The sequence below is a fragment of the Marmota marmota genome, unplaced genomic scaffold, assembly GCF_001458135.2.
Source record: "Marmota marmota marmota unplaced genomic scaffold, marMar, whole genome shotgun sequence".
Classification (NCBI taxonomy): domain Eukaryota; kingdom Metazoa; phylum Chordata; class Mammalia; order Rodentia; family Sciuridae; genus Marmota; species Marmota marmota.
Genome location: NW_026000005.1, coordinates 36,653,456 through 36,672,682, shown reverse-complemented (window position 1 = coordinate 36,672,682; position 19,227 = coordinate 36,653,456). Strand labels below are relative to the sequence as shown.

The 19,227-nt window shown below is 54.1% G+C and overlaps 2 protein-coding genes across 2 annotated transcripts in view; one reads left to right on the top strand and one right to left on the bottom strand.

Moving 5' to 3' along the window:
• Window positions 1-7: 7 nt before the first annotated feature.
• Window positions 8-4,732, top strand: Chpf (chondroitin polymerizing factor). Its single transcript, XM_015481442.1, has 4 exons — window positions 8-546; window positions 1,525-2,098; window positions 2,542-2,721; window positions 3,055-4,732. Exons 1-4 carry the CDS (start codon window positions 242-244, stop codon window positions 4,309-4,311), a joined length of 2,316 nt encoding a protein of 771 aa, XP_015336928.1. The 5' UTR covers window positions 8-241; the 3' UTR covers window positions 4,312-4,732.
• The window catches only part of Asic4 (acid sensing ion channel subunit family member 4), a 23,118-nt gene continuing 8,464 nt past the window's right edge, over window positions 4,574-19,227 (bottom strand). The window contains exons 2-10 of the mRNA XM_015481072.2: window positions 10,695-10,839; window positions 10,469-10,596; window positions 10,127-10,289; window positions 9,574-9,630; window positions 7,632-7,785; window positions 6,426-6,517; window positions 6,264-6,343; window positions 5,886-5,990; window positions 4,574-5,746 (exon numbers count right to left, since the gene is read on the bottom strand). Coding sequence (XP_015336558.1) covers window positions 5,633-5,746; window positions 5,886-5,990; window positions 6,264-6,343; window positions 6,426-6,517; window positions 7,632-7,785; window positions 9,574-9,630; window positions 10,127-10,289; window positions 10,469-10,596; window positions 10,695-10,839 — 1,038 coding nt within the window. The 3' untranslated portion in view covers window positions 4,574-5,632. The remainder of the gene's footprint in view (window positions 5,747-5,885; window positions 5,991-6,263; window positions 6,344-6,425; window positions 6,518-7,631; window positions 7,786-9,573; window positions 9,631-10,126; window positions 10,290-10,468; window positions 10,597-10,694; window positions 10,840-19,227) is intronic.

Here is a 19,227-nt window from a genome sequence, read left to right as displayed (position 1 = left end):
TGACACGTCGGACAGCGGCTGCTGCGGCCAGAGCTCCCGCGCCAAGCGCAACTGGAGGGAGATTGAAGCATTGCGCTGGGGATTCGGCTCGGGCCGCTGGCTCTGCCCGGCGGGGAGGGAGCGGGCCCGCCCGCTGGGCCCGGGCCCTCCGGATCCGCCCCCTCCCCGGTACCGCCCCCTTGGAGCCTCCTGGGGCTGCTCTGGGGCTGCGCCGGGGCCGGGGGCCCGCGGTCCGGGCGCCATGCGGGCATCGCTGCTGCTGTCGGTGCTGCGGCCCGCTGGGCCCGTGGCTGTGGGCATTTCCCTGGGATTCACCCTGAGCCTGCTCAGCGTCACCTGGGTGGAGGAGCCGTGTGGCCCAGGGCCGCCGCAACCTGGAGACTCTGAGCTGCCGCCTCACGGCAACACCAACGCGGCTCGCAGACCCAACTCGGTGCAGCCGGGAGCAGAGCGCGAGAGGCCCGGGGCCGGCGCAGAGAACTGGGAGCCGCGTGTCTTGCCCTACCACCCGGCACAGCCCGGCCAGGCCGCCAAGAAGGCCGTCAGGTAGTGATCAGCCCTGCCTGCCCCACCCCCGGGCACCGGCCTGGACGCGCGCGCGGGGGAGGCCGCCGGAGGCCGGGTCAGGCTCCGGAAGGAAGGGGCTGGCCGGCCAGGAAGTCTTTGGGCCCAAATAACTTCCGATGCCCCTGCTTTCCTGGAACCCTGGGGCTGGTTTGAGGTCCTCTCTGGGCCCCAGCCCGATGTGAGCTGAACTTACCTGCTCCTGTCCTAAGCTGGCTCCACGCAATGTTCCCCCAAATGACCTCTTAGCTCCTCGGCTGGGCTATTGGGGTTGGATAAATCACTAATATATAGGATGAGTGTATAAAGAGAGGGAAAGAAAAAAAAATAGACTTACCTGTATCTTATTCCTGATGGGTTACAAGGACCATCTTGGGGTGAGATGGGAAGGGAGGAATGTACTCATTAATGTCCTTGCTGGTGGGTTGAAATCATTTCTCCTGAGTAACACTGGGCTCAAATTCCAATTCTGCAATTTACCTTCTGCCTTACAAAGGTGCATTACTGTCCTAGTTTGCCCTTCCCCAGAACACACTCTATACACCCCTGTGCCACATATTCCTTTACATCATTCATGTGATGTGCTTGTGATATTACAAAGTATTATATAGAAATAAGTATATATATATGGTGTGTCAAGCATTTGGCTAAGTGTTTTAAATGGCAGCTATCCCTTTACATCCCCTTTTAAAGAGGGTTAAGGTTAAATAGCGTGCTCCAGGACAAAACTGCTAAGTAGTAAAATCAGGAATCGAGAGCCATGATCTATCTCTCATATCTGCATGGATATTGCCATTCCCAAATGCAAAGTATAGTGGGTAAGACTGTTTCACTTAGAAAGATGTGCTATTCTTATCCTATTCATAGGCGAGGGGACAGGCCCAAAGAAGGTATGGCCTGCTGGAGCCTGTGTATGCCCTGGTGTCTTTTTCTATAATCCTGTACTGTCTCTTCCCCCAGGACCCGCTACATCAGCACGGAATTGGGCATCAGGCAGAGGCTGCTTGTGGCGGTGCTGACCTCACAGGCCACATTGCCCACTCTGGGCGTGGCTGTGAACCGCACACTGGGACACCGGCTAGAGCGTGTGGTGTTCCTGACTGGGTCACGGGGCCGCCGGACACCCACTGGCATGGCTGTGGTGACGCTAGGCGAGGAGCGGCCCATCGGGCACCTGCACCTGGCACTACGCCACCTGCTGGAGCAGCACGGAGACGACTTTGACTGGTTCTTCTTAGTGCCTGACACCACCTACACTGAGGCGCACGGACTGACACGCCTAACTGGCCGCCTCAGTCTGGCCTCCGCTACCCACCTCTATCTCGGCCGACCCCAGGATTTCATCGGTGGAGAGCCCGTCCCCGGCCGCTACTGCCACGGTGGCTTTGGGGTGCTGCTATCCCGCACACTACTACAGCAGCTGCGCCCCCACCTGGAAGGCTGCCGCAATGACATAGTCAGTGCACGCCCAGACGAGTGGCTGGGACGTTGCATCCTGGATGCTACCGGAGTGGGCTGCACAGGCGACCACGAGGTGGGAAGATAAGCTTGTACACTTCCCACTGAGAGGCAAAGGTGTGGTGGTGATACAGGCTTTGGTGTTCATTCCAATTCTGTCATTTTCTGTCCTTGTGACTCTGGGTACATAACTAAATCTGAGTGTCAGTATCCTCATACATGCCAATGGAAATAATTATTGCCCAGGATTGTTATAAGGATCAGAGAAAATAAGGCAACCTTTCACACAGTAGGTGTTCAATGTTAGTTATTTTATTTGAAACCCTGGACAGCTCTGACATGGTTGTATGTCCAGTTCACAGGTGAGCTAGCAGAGGCCAAGGTCACTCAAGCTCAGTGGGTCACAGTATACTCCAACCCACAGAAATCTGACTCCAAGCCTACAATTGGTTGTAAGATGAGGAGATGAGACACTTTGAGACAAGGGTGAAGATAATTCATTATTCTTCCTTTCCTTAGGGGGTACACTATAGCTATCTGGAGCTGAGCTCTGGGGAGCCTGTGCAGGAGGGAGACCCTCGCTTCCGAAGTGCCCTGACAGCCCACCCTGTGCATGACCCTGTGCACATGTACCAGCTGCACAAGGCCTTTGCTCGAGCTGAGCTGGAACACACGTACCAGGAGATCCAGGAGTTGCAGGTATAGTCTGAGTTTGGAGGTGTGGGGGAAAGATGTGGGACAAACAGGGCCTAAAGTCTCAGATCCCAGGGAATATAAAATTAGAGCCCGAATCACAGAACAAGCTTATTTCCCAGTCCTTGTCTGTTTTCACATTCTCAGAGGAGCCTCCAGAACCCCTCCCCACCTTGTAACTGTTAGGCTGCAGAAAGAATATGTGGGGGCCCTAGATGGGCAGAGTTGTGTAGAGGACTAGGGGTCCAGCCTGAGTGGCATCTGCCACCTACCCAGCCCCTCTACTGTGTGCTGGTGCTAGGGTCTCTGCCTTGCTCATGGCCTGTTTCTCTGGCTCAGTGGGAGATCCAGAACACCAGCCGTCTGGCTGCTGATGGAGAGCGGGCGGCTGCCTGGCCTGTGGGCATCCCAGCACCATCCCGCCCCATGTCGCGCTTTGAGGTCCTACGCTGGGACTACTTCACAGAGCAGCATGCCTTCTCCTGTGCCGATGGCTCACCCCGCTGCCCACTGCGTGGGGCTGACCGGGCTGATGTGGCTGACGTTCTGGGGGCAGCTCTGGAGGAGCTCAACCGCCGTTACCACCCAGCCCTACGTCTCCAGAAGCAGCAGCTGGTTAATGGCTACCGTCGCTTTGATCCGGCCAGGGGAATGGAGTACACACTGGACTTGCAGCTGGAGGCACTGACTCCCCAGGGTGGCCGCAGGCCCCTCACCCGCAGGGTGCAGCTGCTCCGACCACTGAGCCGTGTGGAGATCTTGCCCGTGCCCTATGTCACTGAGGCCTCGCGTCTCACTGTGCTGCTGCCCCTGGCTGCGACCGAACGTGACCTGGCCCCTGGCTTCCTGGAGGCCTTTGCTACTGCAGCACTGGAGCCTGGAGATGCAGCAGCCCTGACACTGCTGCTACTGTATGAACCACGACAGGCCCAGCGGGCAGCCCATGCAGATGTTTTTGCACCTGTCAAGGCCCACGTGGCAGAGCTGGAGCGGCGTTTCCCTGGTGCCCGAGTGCCCTGGCTCAGTGTGCAGACAGCCGCCCCCTCCCCACTACGCCTCATGGATCTGCTCTCCAAGAAGCACCCGCTGGACACACTGTTCCTGCTGGCCGGGCCAGACACAGTGCTCACACCTGACTTCCTGAACCGCTGCCGCATGCATGCCATCTCTGGCTGGCAGGCTTTCTTTCCCATGCACTTTCAGGCCTTCCACCCAGCTGTGGCTCCACCACAGGGGCCTGGGCCACCAGAACTGGGCCGTGACACAGGCCGCTTCGATCGCCAGGCAGCCAGTGAGGCCTGCTTCTACAACTCCGACTATGTGACCGCCCGAGGGAGGCTGGCGGCAGCCTCAGAGCAGGAGGAGGAGCTGCTAGAGAGCCTGGATGTGTATGAGCTCTTTCTGCGCTACTCCAGCCTGCACGTACTGCGTGCGGTGGAGCCAGCACTCCTGCAGCGCTACCGGGCCCAGTCCTGCAGTGCGCGGCTCAGCGAGGACCTATACCATCGCTGCCGCCAGAGCATGCTCGAGGGCCTCGGCTCGCGAACCCAGCTCGCCATGCTGCTCTTTGAGCAGGAGCAGGGCAACAGTACCTGACCCCGTCCACCATGGGCCCTTGCACCCTGGCGTGGCTGCACCCTGCCCTGCTCTTTCCCAATAACCCACAGCCACCTGCCAGTCTCGCTGGACAGGGCTGGCCAAAACCTCAGACCCCGGGGCAGCCTGCTGGTCCCCTGCTCTGGCTTTGTGGGACCCTGGGCTCAGGACAAACCCTGGGGGAGGCACCCCCAGAGTCACCCCTTCATGCCCCAAGCCCAGTCTCCCCATGACGCTGCTGATTCAGGCTGTGGCCTCTGTGTATTTATGCCTGACGCCAGCCACATCTCCTGGGGTCTTGTCCTAGGGGCCGGGCTGCAGATGAGTTGGAGACAGGGGGAGCTGAGGGAGGGGGGCATCTCCCACCTTCTCCCTTTTGGACCCCTGATGAAGCTCCCTTAATAAACTGGCTGAATGTGGACTGGTGAATCTGAATTTTTGAAAGGTAGGGTTTGGAGAAGTGGGGGGTTGATCCTGAGGATGGAGGTGTCTTGTTCTTGCTGGGGACTGCATTTCCTTTTGGGGGATCAAGTCATGAGCATGCCCATCCCAGCCCCAGCCACTGGCATATGTTAGGTCACACAAACACACTCAGAGAATTCTTTATGCTTCTTTATTCCCAATTTTGTCAACACTTTATAAAACCAGTCTGGAGGGAGAGAGGCCTGGGAGGGCTGCCTTCCCACCCCAACCCAAGCTCAGTCGAGCTCTGAAAGGTCTACCTGCTTCCTGCGGAGAGGACTTGGGGAGGGGTTGGTGCAAGGGGACTAGGAGCTAGGCCAGACCTGCTGGGCTACCCACTCCCCCTGCCAAGAGGGAAACTGGGCCTGGAAAGGAGGAAGTAGGACTAGCCCAGCACACCTGAATCCCAGGGACTTGCCCTCTTCTGCTGACATTGGCTCTGGGACCCTGGCTGTCCTGGAATCACCCACCCCTGTAGCCCCACCCACCTTCTACATATGTACCCCACCCCACCCTGTCTTCCCTAAATATATACAAATGTACAGAGGGTTCCACCCTGCAGGGGTGGGCTCCATCTCCACCTCCCTCTCTATTCTTTCCTCCCCCTGCACAGGGGCCCTTGGTCTAGTCCCCAACCCTCCCTGGGCACCAGCCCTGGGGGTGGGGAGACCCTCCTAAAGAGCAGCAGAGGCAAGGATCAGGTGAGAGCAAGAACTGAGTCCTGGCCCTCAGTGAGCACCGCCCGCTCCTCTTAGCCTGTGCTGCCCCCAGGCCTTCTGTCCCAGGAGCAGGAGGAGATAATATTGGGGATCCAGGGAGGGGTTCTGGACTCCTGGGGCTTTTCTAACACAGCACCATCCTAGCAAGCGAAGTCTTCAAAGAGGCCTCCAGGGGGGCCATGGGGGTGGTGGTGGTTGGGGAGCAGGCTGCTGGCGCCCCCACCCTCAGCACAGCCCCGGCTTGGACAGGGACTCTGTAGGATGAAGAGGGAGTAGAACGGGAGGACTCAAGCAACAGCCTTTCCTTGTCCCCTCGGGCCCTTCAGAAATTCTGGGGGGGTGTTAGGTCCTGAAGAGGGCACTGGTTGCAAACTCTGAAGAGCTTGTTCTCACCTGCTCCTTCAGCTCCTGCAGCCCCAAAGTGGAGATGCCTCCAGTGGAGGTTCGCAGGGGCGTCTTAGGCCGCCGCCACACCCGCTTCAGTCGGTCCCAGGACACCTTGAGGGTCAGGGTGGGGTATAGAAGCGGGCTCAGGAAATTTGGTAAAAAGAGGGCTGGCTTATAGGACTTGCTGCCCAGCAACTCCCCAGTAAGATCCCACATCATTCTGGCCAAACCCTTCTGCTTCCTCAGGGCCCTCAGGTCTTCCAGCCAGTCAGGCCCAGCTCCAGCCGACTGCCCAGCCAGACCAGCTCCACTAGGAGCCTGCCCACCCAGCTCTGGGTCTCCCACATCCTTGTTCCCCCACGTCCTTGTTCCTGACTCCCTTGCCTCATAGATGTAGTCAAGGATCTCCAGCAGCGTGAGGATGCTGGCCCCAATGAACAGGCCCATCTGTCCCCCGAGGTCTCCTGGGGATCAGGAGGGAAGGGTCAGAGGGAGCAGCTTGGGCTGATCCACCCCATGGGAGTAGGAGCAGGGGCTAGGTCTCACCGAGCAGGGCTGACAGGCCATAGGCTGCTCGCTGCTCCATGGCTTCAGAGGTCAGGGCCTCAAAAAAGACGTCTAAGACCAGGAAGTTCTCCCTGTGGAGAAAGAAAACAGGGTATCCCTGCAGAGCCACTCTTCCTGAGGAGACAGCTGGCAGGAGCAACTCAGCTCCGGCAGATTCTGATCTGAATACCCTTTGTGTGCTGGGGAGCTTGTGACCACCCTCTCAGACTCTCAAGGGCCATGAGGGGAGGTAGTCCCCGAGGTATTAGCTTCATATTTTGAATGGTAGGCAAAGGCCCAAGAGACCTCTGAGGCCTGAAGTATTGTCTCCTATCTCTTCAAAATCAGCAGGATCTTCACCTTGCCTCTTCCTTATGCCTCTCTAGAACCTTCAGTGGTTCCCTACTGCTCATTAGTCTTTCAAGGCTGTCCCCCCAGATCTGTTACATTGTGTCTTCTTATCCAGTTTTCTTCTGAGCTTCCCTCCACACAGGCTTCCTGCTGCTCAGGCTTTTCTGGGCACCCACCACCCTACAGTTCTCCAACTGAGAAGCCTCCCCTCTCTCCCCCAAGATTCCAACCCAGAGTCCTCAAAGACCCAACTCATGCCTCCCCTACTTTCCTTCCCCCATCAGGGTCTGAAAATCAGCATAACACCATCAAATGTGGCTTGTTCCAAATGTGGCACATAGGTTTTGTATCAGAATCATTTGTACCCACCACCCAGCACTGGGCCTGGCATGTAGACTATGCTTAGTATTTGTTGACTGGCTGCAGTACTAGACTCAAGGCTCAGTACAGCCCCTCCCCGTGCCTCTCCCACCCACCCTCTTCTTCTCCGTCAGCATGCAGTTCACTCCCTGGGTATTTAATGGCTCTTGGGTTGCCAGGAAGAAAGACATAGAAGGTTTTAAAACAATGGAGTCCATGCAACAGCAGGGATATGTACAGGAGGCTGTGGGAGCTCAGAGAGGACATTTGGGCCAGGAAGTACTTTCCTAGAGGTGGATACAAGATGGGACTTAAAGGATGGGTAGTCAGAAGAAAATAATTGTGAACATCAGTCCTGGCAGAGAAGATTCATCAAACATGAATATTCAGCCCACTCTCAGTCTCCATAATGTACCAGGCCTGTTGAAGGCAGACTCCACACACACACACACACACACACACACACACACACACAGCCCATAAGTAGGCACATACCGTATGTAGGTCTCATTGCGGTTGTACTTCCTCGCCAGGTACCGGGCTGAGCCCCTGTTGGGGATCCTGACCATGGAGATTTCTTTCCCATAACGGGTCAGGTTGCAGGGGGTAGGGCAGAAGCACGGGCCCTCAGAGCCCCCACCCAGGGAGTCTGCAACACAGAGGTATCAACTGCAGTAGGGGAGAGTGGCCCACAAGCCCACTAGCTGCAGGGAGGAGGCACAGGGCTTGTCCTGAGGCAGGCATGTCCACCCTGAGAGCCAGCCCTGGCACTTCCTAGAGGACACTGGCCAGGAGTTCTTGCTGGACCAGCTTTAGAAAAACCAAGAAGGCAGGTGTAGGAGAACCCACAGCACCCTCCCATAGGTTTATCCCTCTGCTCCCAGCCCCTGGGTCAAGGAGGCCCCATGCTCAGAGGGAGGTCAGAGCCCATCTGCAAAACCAATCAACCACGAGGCCTCAGACACCCAAGTAAGTATGGAGAGGATGCTAGAGATGGATGGACAGACAGACAACAAAACAAACAGGCAGACAAGATGTACAAGCTCATTGTGCTGGGGTTTCTCCACACGTCCCTTCAGATCTATTCTCCACTCGCCTCTCCCTTGTTCCATCCCCAGAAGGCTGTTTGTCAAATGAATCACCTAGACTCCCTTGCCCTCTGGCCTCGGATTGGGCAGGGTCAGAGGATGTGAGGTAGGAGAGGCCAGGGTATGACTTCCTGATTGTCAGACTGTAGGTTGGCAGAGGTTGTGGTTCCCCCTCACCTGCCATCATCATTCTGCCCCAAGTCTCTGTCTGGGTTCCATGGTGCTCCCTTCCTGCCTGATTTGGACCTGGGAGAGTGAAGGCTCCCTGGTTTCTCTAGTTCTGTGGGCTCTCACCTCCCTTATCCCTGATCACACATCTGTTCCTTCACTGAACACTCTTCAACCACTCCTTGAATGGATGCAGGTGGTGTGGAGGTCAAAGAAGATCTGCATGTGCCAGTCTGCCATGCAGCCTCTCGCCCTGCCCCCCAGGCCCATCCCCTGGGGTCCCATCACTTCTGAATTATTACAATGAGCTGTGGCCAGTGCCCCTGCTTCAAGTCCTATCAGACTCACCTTTGGAAGGTTCAATGGCATTCCTGCCTTGCCTTAAGCCCTCGTTGGCCTCCCAGAGCCTCCCCTTCCATTCTGTCAGCCCCTTCCTTCTCTGACTTCAGTCACACTGACCTTTCTGGCCTTAGCAAAGCACACTCTCTGGCCGAAAGCTCTTTAGTGCACACTGTTCCCATCACCTAAAACATGTCCTTTGCAGCTGGCTGACTCTCATGCACCCTTCAAGCTCAGCTATATTTCACTTCTCCTAGGAATCTTCCCTGCCCTCCTTGGGGCTGCATGACCATCCTTGGGGCCTTGTAGCACCCCCAGGCTCCCTATCCCCACTGTGTCACAGCCCAGGTGGGCTGTAAGCTCATCAAGGGCTGGACTCTTGTTACACTCCCACCTCTAGCACCCCAGAGGAATGTAAAGGTCTGAAGAATGAATGAATCAATCGATGGATGAATGGATGGGTGAGTTGCAAATCAGGCGAGACCTGTGGACAGATGGGGTTGCCTGGCTCACACCGACAGGCAGCAACGTATTCTTCCTGAGACAAGAAGTCATTTTGCTTTCTCAGAGAAGTTGAGCTCATTGGCTGAACCAAGATTGGAAACCCAGCCCTTCAGCCCCAGTCCTGGGCTCTCTGCAACCTCGCCCTGTGAGCATCACTTACCCAAGTGTCTGCACCTGCAGAGGTTCTCAGACACCCCTGAGGTATGGGATAAGGCTCAAGTCCCAGGAAGAATCCTCCAGAGAGAGATTGGGAGAGGAGCCAAGACAGGGAGGGAAAGGGTGGACAGAGAGATGAAGAGGGTGATGAAGAGGTGAGGGAGAGGGGAGGCAGCACGGACCCAGTGTGTGGTCGGCACACTCGATGTAGATATTTGGCGGGCAGATGGTCTCATTGCCTGAAAGGAGAAAACATTATTCCTGGAATCTACAATCCCTTCCCCTCCCTCTTTTACCATACACCCAGTGTGGGCATGCATGCACCATATGTACACGACTGTACATATTTGCACATACACATGCACAGATGAACTGATACACACTTCTGCACATAAGCATGAAAATGCATTTATGCCTGTAAATATGCATCCTTGCACACACATATATACACGGTATGCAATTTATTTGAGCACAAGCATACAATACCCCAAAATACACAAGCACACAACATGTACATAAGCACACACATGCACAAATACATATTAACATACATTCCCAAATGTCTATGTAAAAACATGCAGAAGATCCCAAGCATGTACACAAGCACACTCCCATGGCTATAAGACATGGGCATATGTTGTACACCTGCAGGTACCTAAGCACACATCCCCATTCCCAGAAGTTGTGGAGCCCGGCAGAGTGGCACAGAGGACTGGATGGGGGTGGGGTGCCTACCTGGCATATGCACCATCCGGCAGTGGCAGCGCTGAAGCACGGCCTCCTTTTCACAGCGCAGCCTGCAGGCAGACACACTGTAGGCCGAGTAGCCCTGCAGCTCAGGCTCCCTGAGTTCACTCTCTGCCCGGCAGTTGCCCCAGGGCTGGGGCAAATAGGTCAGCTGCAGAAGTAGGGCATGAAGGGGTCAAGGCCAGGAGTCCTTCCTGATGCCCACAGCCACAGCAAGGACCAAGGGACCTGGTGGGCTGTGAGCCTCTGGAAGGCAGGCCTTGTTGGGACCCCCTCTGATCATGAAGGCCCAACCCCATGCCCAATCTAGGACTAGCTGGGAGTGCTCACCCGCTGTTCCTGGCAGGACACAAAAGTCTGGAAGCCTGGAGACACACCAAACCCCAGCTGGTGGATATAGGGTGGCTCCTCTTGGCTGTGGATCTGCACCCGGATACCTGCCTCGAACGATGTCTCATCTGCACAGCAGAGATGAAAATCTTTGGAAACCTATCCCAGACAGAGGGTCCAGACCCCAGTCCCCAGATTGGCCCTTGTCTCTTTCCCGCCTGTATACTTGTCTCCCTCCAGATGGGCAGGTATTCCTCCTGCTGGATATCCAGCATGATCTCCAGGCCGCTGCCCATGCCCCCAGCCCGACTGGGGAGTGAGCTCTGTGGATCCGCGTTGAAGGTGTAACACTTCCCGTAGCGAGTATAGACCTGGAGGGGGGCAAGGTGAGAGAACAGGAGGTGAGACAACTCCAAAATTCCCTGTCCCTATTGCCCCAAGGCCACCCCTGCCCCAAAGGCCATTACACCAGCAACTAATGTACAGTCCACTCTCCCCTGAGCTCTATCTTTTCTACTGTCATCCCCCTTCGATGATTAAAAGGCAGCTCGAATTTATAACACATCAATGCCAGAACTCTTGATATCTTCTCAATATCCTGTCCCCAACCACCATTCTCCTCTCTGAATAGAGGGTCCCATAATTGCTATCTCTTTTTCAAGTGAGGATCCTTAAAATCTCCATCTCCCTCACCCCACATCCAATCCACCAGCAAGTCCCCAGCAATTCTGCTTGAGACAGAATCCCTCTATTTCTCTTCTCTCTCTGGTGACACACCCATCGTCTTTTCCTAACTGATCTCCCTTCATTCATCCCTGCCCCTCCATCCTTTGCACAGCGGCCAGAACACTTAGATGCCATCAAACCACCTGCTGGCTTTTACTATCTGCATCCTACACCATCATGTTATAAACCTCAAATACACAATGAAATAAATTTTATTTTTAAAAAACAACCATGGATTCCCATTTTTCTAGAAAATGAAGTCAAGCTCCTTTCCTAGCCTGAAAATCTCCATGTGATGTGACCCCTGCCTGCCTCTCCTGCTCCTCCACCCCTGGATCTGTGACAACTTCAAACATCTGCCCCTCCTTTCCCCTCTGGTCTTTGTTGTTGTTGTTCACTCTCCTGGAATGCACAAGCGAGTGCATGCACACTCACATGCGTGCGCGCACATACACACACACACACACACACACACACACACTTGGCACAGCTGTTAAGCCTGAGCTTAAGCTTCTGGCTCATACACCACACACATGTTCAGTTTGTTGATCTGCTCAGATAGTTACCAAGATCTGAGATGATCTGGTTCGTCTACCTGTCCGCCTTCCCACCACCACCACCAGAGCGCACGCCTCGCAAGAGCAGCGAGCCTGCCTTATGTCTCCCTCTCTTGCCCCAGTGCGGGGCATAAGCGATATTTAGGTAAGATGTTAACTGCAGAGCCAAGTCCTTCTCCCTATTCCTTTGGGGAGGGTTCTCCGGAATGGACACCAGATGGCGCTGACGGCCCGGAGATAGAAGCTGAGGCTCGGGCTGGGGATGGAGCCAGAGTTGCGCGGCAGCTGGGGTGGGAAAGCGGCTGAGGGAGAGGTGGATCTAGTTCCTCCTGCCAGGCTCACCCCACAGAGACAAGCCCCTGGGTCAAACCCATCACAGGCAGCACCTTCCCTGGGGGCAGGAGGTCAGCGCACTCAATCACGCTCCTGCGCTCCCCCTCCCTGCTCCTCGGCGGAACATGTTCACACTGTAAAAGCTGGGACAAATGGCACGAAGCTGTGTCGAAGGAAAAGATCTCCTGGAGGCCTCGCTGCGGAGGAGAGGGCAGAAGGGACAGAGAGGCGGGGTTGAGGGCAGTGAAGTGCAGAGTTCCTAGCAGAGCCTTGGGGGTCGGGGGACATCCCGTAGGGCAGAGTTAAGTCCTCCCTCTGTCGCTGGGTCAACCACCCAGCCTGAGTGCTCCAGGGATCCCACCCTGCTCCTCCCCCTCAGGCAGTTCTTGCATCCAGTCGGCTACCCTGCCTGATTCCTAAATCAAAAACACACGCATAACAAGTAGCTTGGAGTTTACAAAACGGGGCAACATCTACTGCTGCTCCATCTCATCCACGCAGCCTCTCTGGTATCAGGTAGGTTTATTATCTCTATTATTACAGATGAAGAAACTGCAGTTCAGAGAGGTGAAGTGATTTGCCCAGGGTGACACAGCTAGTGGGCAAGAGTGGTGGAACTCAGCCATGGGCAAGGCTCTAGCTTCTCCCACCGTCAATTGCTGGCATCCCCCACCCCAAGCCCACTCTACCTCAAGAGGCTTTTCCTCCATCCAGGTGAAATGAGACAGGATGCGACCCCATGTGTCTTTTCCCCTGTACCTTTTTCCTTTCTACTCCACTCCTCTGCATCTTCTGCACTCATTCTCTCCATATCTGCTGCTTTTTAGTTCTTCACCTGCCCCCGCCCAGCCTCTGCATTCCAGTTCTTGATCCCCATCTATATCACCCCTGCTCTCATCTGCGTCCTCTCTGCCTGTGTGCATCTGAGGGGCTGGAGTAGGCCCTACAGTTCCAGGAGCCCTTGATATGCCCTGGGCAGAGCGTTAACCACTGAACATGCTCTGTTTAATTGAATCCTCATGAAAAACATAATACCATGAGGTTGGTATTATTATCTCCCCATTCTACAGATTAAGAAATCAAGGCTCAGATAATTAAGCTGATATGCCAAGATCTCCAAGATCAGTGCCTCTCAAACTCCAATGTGCACACAAATCACCTGGGGAATTTTTTATTTTTTTCTTATTTCTTGGTACTGGGCATTGAACCCAGGGGCATTTACCAGTAAGCTACATCCCCAACCCTTTTTATTTTTTGTTCTGTTTTGTTTTGAGACAGGGTCTCACTGAGTTGCTTAGGATCTCTCCTCCCGGGTCACTGGGATTACAGGCACGTGCTATGGCATCCAGCTGGCTACCTGGGGACTTTTTTAAAGTGTACATTCTGATTTAATAGATAGGGTTTGATTTGGGCAGGGCTGAGATTCTGTGTTTCTAATAACAAGCTGACCACACTGTGAGAAGAAAGATGTTAGGTGAAGGGGTAAGAGGCCAGCAAAATGGTCTAACCAAGACCTGTGTTCTTTCGACATGTCACCAGAGGTAGAGGAACCCCAAAATGGGCTGGGTACAAGATTCCTGGGTCCCTGGTGGTGTGAAAATGTAGATGGGGGGAATATGTAAGTATTTGCAAAAATTTCAAAGTGAGCAGGACATAGTGGTACATGCCTGTAATTCCACTACTTGGGAGGTTGAAGCAGGAGGATAACATTTGAGGCCAACCTGGGCAACTTAAGGAGACCATGTCTCAAAATAAAATAAAAAGGGCTGGAGATGTAGCTCAGTGGTGGAGTGCTTGCCTAGCATGAGTGAGGCCCTGGGTTCAATCCCCAGCACCACACACACATACAAATCTCAACATGCCCGACCTCATACTATTTCCAGCCAAGAAGATGCTGGAATCAGCTCTTGCTGACACAGCCAGTTTTGAGGGCATGCTCCAGTTGAGAGGACAAACGAGGCCTGGACTGTGTGGGGAGATGAGTAGTTCACTCATTTCCCCTTCACTCTCATACCACCTTGGCAGAGCCCTGACTGCCAGGCAATGCCAAGATCTTTTGGAAGCTCAACCTCACCCAAGAATGGGGGGATGAACTCTCTGAGGCTGGGAGTCCTGCTTCCCTCTTGGCATCCCCAGAGCCCAACGAGTTTTGCAGAGGAGAGGTGAGCGACAGAGGAAGGCAAACGCCATCAAACACTCCCACTTCCTACCAGGTCCTCTGATAGATGCTTTTGATCTGTTTTCTCCTTTGAGCCTCCAAGGAAGCCACATGAGGTAAGTGTCGTTGCCCTCTGTTTAGCGATGAGGCAAACTGAAGCTCAGAGAAGGAAAGTGACTGGGCGCCCGGCAAGTAAATGACGGGCAAGATGCAAATGGAACAGACCCCCGTGAAGGCACAGTAGGTGCTTACAAAATGCTTGGTGGGTGGATGGATGTTCAGTGAGTGAGTGACTCCTGGAGGCTCCTGATCCTGGGTGGGGCAGTACTGGAGGGACACACGCTACAGGATGCTCAGCTAGCCCCACACAGGATGGAACAAATCCCTGGCTTGGGAAGGGGTGATTGTGGGACACATGTGCCCTTGAGGTGGTTGTGCAGGGAGGTAAGTAGAAGTGGTCCAGGCCTAAGAGAGTCCCTCTGCAGGGAATGAACAGGCTAGGCGGAAAGGACCAGGCCACCTGCACAGCCCAGGTCAGGCCCCACTGCTGGGCAGAGCACAGCGTTGCCCCGGAAACAGTCCCTGGTCCAGGCAGCGTCGCTGGGGCCGCCAGCTCCTAAGTGGCAGAACTCTGGTGGCAGCACAGCCCACAGCTTCTTCCATGGAGACGGCACGGCTGCTCAGCCACAAGGTCCCACTGGCAGTCCACTGCTCCTGCCACATGGACTGTCCTGTAAGGAGGGCGTGTGGACAGGGGTTAAGAGTCCATGGCCCAATTAGAGGGGAAAGTCCCAGGCCAAGAAGTATCCTGATGGCAGTGGCGCTTTCTCCAGATCACCCACCCACACCGCCCCTCAGCCTCTGCACCCTGTGCTGATCATCTCTCTTGGTCTGGTCCTTCCTCCTCTCTGCCTGACCCTATCCAGAGCTTATGGCCTGCCAGAGGCCCCTCTGAACTCAGGGTGAACAGCTTCTCCATAGGACTCTCTTGGATCCCCTCTGCCACCTCCTTTCTGGCCAGCCCTCTGCTGGTCCCTTCTGACTACCTCTCTGTCCCCTACAGAGCTGGCCTGGAGCCCAGCCTGAGTCTGCCTCCCCAGCCTCTGTTTTCTGATCTTGTTCTGTCTCTCCAACGCTTCTCTATCTATCCCTGGTCTATCTGTTTCTGGCACCTGATCGACTGTCTGTCTAGACTTTTTCTCTGCCCTCTGTCAGCCTGTCCCTCCCCCCAGCCTCTGTCTTTCTCTTACATTGTGTGGAGGCCCCCTGGCCTCTTTGTCCTCTGCCCTCTGCATCTCTCACTTGCTTTCTTCTCTGCCTGATCTCTGTCTCTTGTCTTCCTCTGAGATTATCCCCTGAGCCTGAGGTCATCCCCACCAGGTGCCCCTCCTTCTTCTCCTTCCCCTTCTCTGGGTCTGTCTGAGACAATGATCAGAAGTTGGGAGCAATCTGTCCAGAGCTTGCTCCCCTGAGCGATTGCTTCCTTCAGCCTCCTGAGCTCCATCTATCCACAGCTCCCATTTCCTCAGATAGCTCTCCCTGGCTGACTGGCTGGCTGGCTGGCTTCTCCCTGAGCCCTCCCCAGTCCCTCATTCTCCCTGCAGTCACAGAGCCCACGGGGTTAATAGGCAATTAGCAGGGCCAGGGCTCAGAGCTGTGGGGGAGAGGGCCCTGGGCCTTCAGGAGATAAGAAGCTAGCCAGGAGCAGTGAAGACCAGACTGGGCTAATCCCAGAACTAATCTGCAGCCCAGGCTTTATCTCCACCACCTTCTGGGCACCCTGCTTCTGCCAAAACCCTGGCACCCGCCCTCCCACTCACTTTTCCATGGTAGTTCCTTCTCCCAAATTCCACCAGCCCTCCTCCAATAAGTCCACCCCCGTGCTTCTCACTTGGGCCTCTCTTACCCCTACAATACCCCGAGGTCCAGGGTGGGCCAGTGGAAGGGGGTGCAACTCCATCCTCCCTGGACTGAGTCTCACACTCTGCAGTCAGACAGCTCCCAGGCCTGGCTTTACTCAGGAGTGACCAGGATCAAAGCCTCCTCCTTCTTTATCCTCTCCAGGAGCAGAGGAAGAAAAATGGCACCAACCCAAAACTTCTGGGTGTTTGTGCCAGTCAGAACTTCGATGTCGGGCTGGGGATGTGGCTCAAGCGGTAGTGCACTCGCCTGGCATGCGTGCGGCCCAGGTTCGATCCTCAGCACCACATACAAACAAAGATGTTGTGTCCCCCGAAAACTAAAAAATAAATATTAAAAAATTCTCTCTCTCTCTCTCTCTCTCTTTCTTTAAAAAAAAAAAAGAACTTCGATGTCACTCAGTCCAACCCCTCTTTGCCCAAGACTGAAACAGAAGCCTAAAGATGACAAGGTCCAAGTCCAAGTGCACACAGGAAACTGACAAATTCAAAACTGGAACCCAGTCCCAGCTCCCTTATAAGCGCCAGCATTCTCCACTCATTTCAGCCACTTCTCTGGGAGTCAGTCAATGCTGGTCCCAGCTCTAGCTGTACCATTAACAGCTTGTGGCCTTGGTTAGCCAAGTGATTTACCAACTTCTCTAGACCTCAGTTTCCTCATCTCTCAAGTGGGGACAAAAATTCCTGCCTGACATTTCACAGGGTAGTTGTAAGTCTCAAAAGAGATAAGAGACCAAGCATGATGGTGTGCACCTGTAGATCCAGCTACTCAGGAGGCTGAGGCAGGAGGATTGTTTGAGCCCTGGAGTTCAAGGCCAGTCTGGGCAACAGAGTGACATCCAATCTCAAAAAAAAAAAAAAAAGGCATTTGCAAGATGAAATTATGTATATGAGGCCTCAATATTAGTAATGGGAGTTGTATAGACCAATATGAACCAAGATAGGGCATGGATTGCCCATTGGATGTCATACTGGAAATGGATACACAGAAGTCTCATTTTGTGTATCTCATTTTGGAGCCTGACAAAACAGGGTTCAAATCCTGCCTCTTCCACCAATCTTGGGCAAAGGACCTTGGGAGCTTGATTTAACCTCTCTGAGCCCCAGCTTGTGCCTCTGTGAAAGGGGAGTGGTGATTCATTTTCCTAAAATTAGGAGTGAGGATTAGAGAAGTTCAGAGTGACGTATGCTAGGTGAGCCCATTTGGGAAATGGAGCTTCCTGCCGAGATGGTACAGCAGCTCTGATTTGGATTCTCACTGGGCCCACCCTCACAGGGCAGCATGCCCCTTGGTAAGGCTTTCTGTGAAACTTGGAAGCTGCTCAGAGGATGGCACTTTGTCAGAGAAAATCCTGCAGGCTCTGATATAGATACAGTTGTCCTACCAGCTGGAAAGCCTAACCTCGTTTACCAGCAGGCCTTACCCTTAAGTCCATGGGCTTTAACTGCTCTGATCTTCCATTTTTCATCTATAAAATGGGAATCAAAATAGGCACCCTTGGGGCTGAGGTTGTGGCTCAGTGGTAGCGTGCTTGCCTAGCACGTGTGAGGCACTGGGTTCGATCCTCAGCACCACATAAAAATAAATAAATAAAGGTATTGTGTCCAACTATAACTAAAAAAAAAAAAAATTAAAAATAGGCACCTCTCTGAGGTGTTATGAAGAAAGAGATAATTACATAACATGTTAGGATCAGCTAACATTTAATGAGTGCTTACTCTGTGTCAGGCACAGTCCAAGTATTTTACATAAATTTGCTTGTCAATGCTGACAGAAATGATAGGAGTATCCCTACTGTCTCTGTTGTACAGACAAGATAATGGAGGCACAGATAAAGAACTTGCCAGGGTCATGTAGTATGGTAGATTGGTGGACCAGTCAGTCTGGCCCAGAGTCTGCATTCAGCCACTGTGCAATATACACCTGGCACACAGCACTTACAAACAGTAGGTGCTCAAGGAATGGTGGATGTTCAAACAACACGTGTTCAATACTATTGGTGAAGCCTGTACAATATACCAGGCACTGTGCTTGGTGCTGAGGATGCATCATAGAACAAAACAGTCTCTGCCTTTAGGGAATCTGCCATCCGGCCCTTGGGCATTCATTCATTCAAAAAGTGTTGAGCACTACATGCCAGGCAAATTCTAAGTGTCAGGTCTACAAACAAGAAGAAAACACAAGAATCCAACAATCCTATCACAGGTAGAGGTTATTAGCTGTGGTCCATGCTATGATGCGAAAGCCCAGTCAAGCCCTCTGATGGTGGAACAGGACCATTGGGTTAGAGGGTCAGGCAGAGCTTCTTTGAGCAAGACCACAGGCCACTGCCCAGGAGGCGCATGGGGATTGTGTCACAGTCAAGACCAGAGAATACACTTATCCCCTCCAGGGGTCCAGGCTGTTATGTGAATGTGTAGGTCTCCATTGCCTTATGGTCAACACAGCCCCTAGTCCCCACTATCACCCATGAGCTTTTCAAGGAGACTTCCTTCCTAAGGTGAGTCTGAGAAGCAACGGTCACTGTGTTTGTTCAAATGTAAATGTGAGCACTGTGGTGGACGGAAGGAGGACCAGCAAGGCCTTGAGATTTCTGAGCAGGGAGTTCAAGCGGTGGAAGAATGGTGGAAGAATGCGGAGGTCCAGGGAGCGCCAGCTTCCAACCGAGAGGAGGAGGCGGACGGTCAACCATGTTCCCCTGGCAGCCACGCTTAGGCCTTAAACCCTAGAAAATCAATTTTTCAGGCGAGAATATTTTTAATTGGTTATTAAGTCCTTCCCTGACCTCCCCTCCCATGCAAAGTTGTCGCTAAGAGTTGTGCTTACACCGCGGAGTACACACCCACACCGGATGTGAGTTGCCAGTTCCTAACAAAGCTGAGGTGGCCTTGGGGACAGCCATGGGTGGCTGTGTGCCCACCAGGAACTTTGACCGGCCCCCAGGCCCCCACTGCTGTCCCGCGCATACCCCCCACCCTGAAAGCCCAGGCCGGGCCCACTCTCCACGCCCGCGCGCGCTCCTGCGGGGCAGGCATCCATCACCGCGCCAGCGCCCTCCTCCCTTC

What these genes read in the sequence shown, in the direction of transcription:
- Chpf (XM_015481442.1), top strand. Translation starts at nt 242, where the DNA reads ATGCGGGCATCGCTGCTGCTGTCGGTGCTGCGGCCCGCTGGGCCCGTG. An exon ending in GCTGCACAGGCGACCACGAG is followed by an intron (nt 2,099 to 2,541) that starts GTGGGAAGATAA and finishes TCCTTTCCTTAG; the next exon opens with GGGGTACACTATAGCTATCT. An exon ending in AGGAGATCCAGGAGTTGCAG is followed by an intron (nt 2,722 to 3,054) that starts GTATAGTCTGAG and finishes TCTCTGGCTCAG; the next exon opens with TGGGAGATCCAGAACACCAG.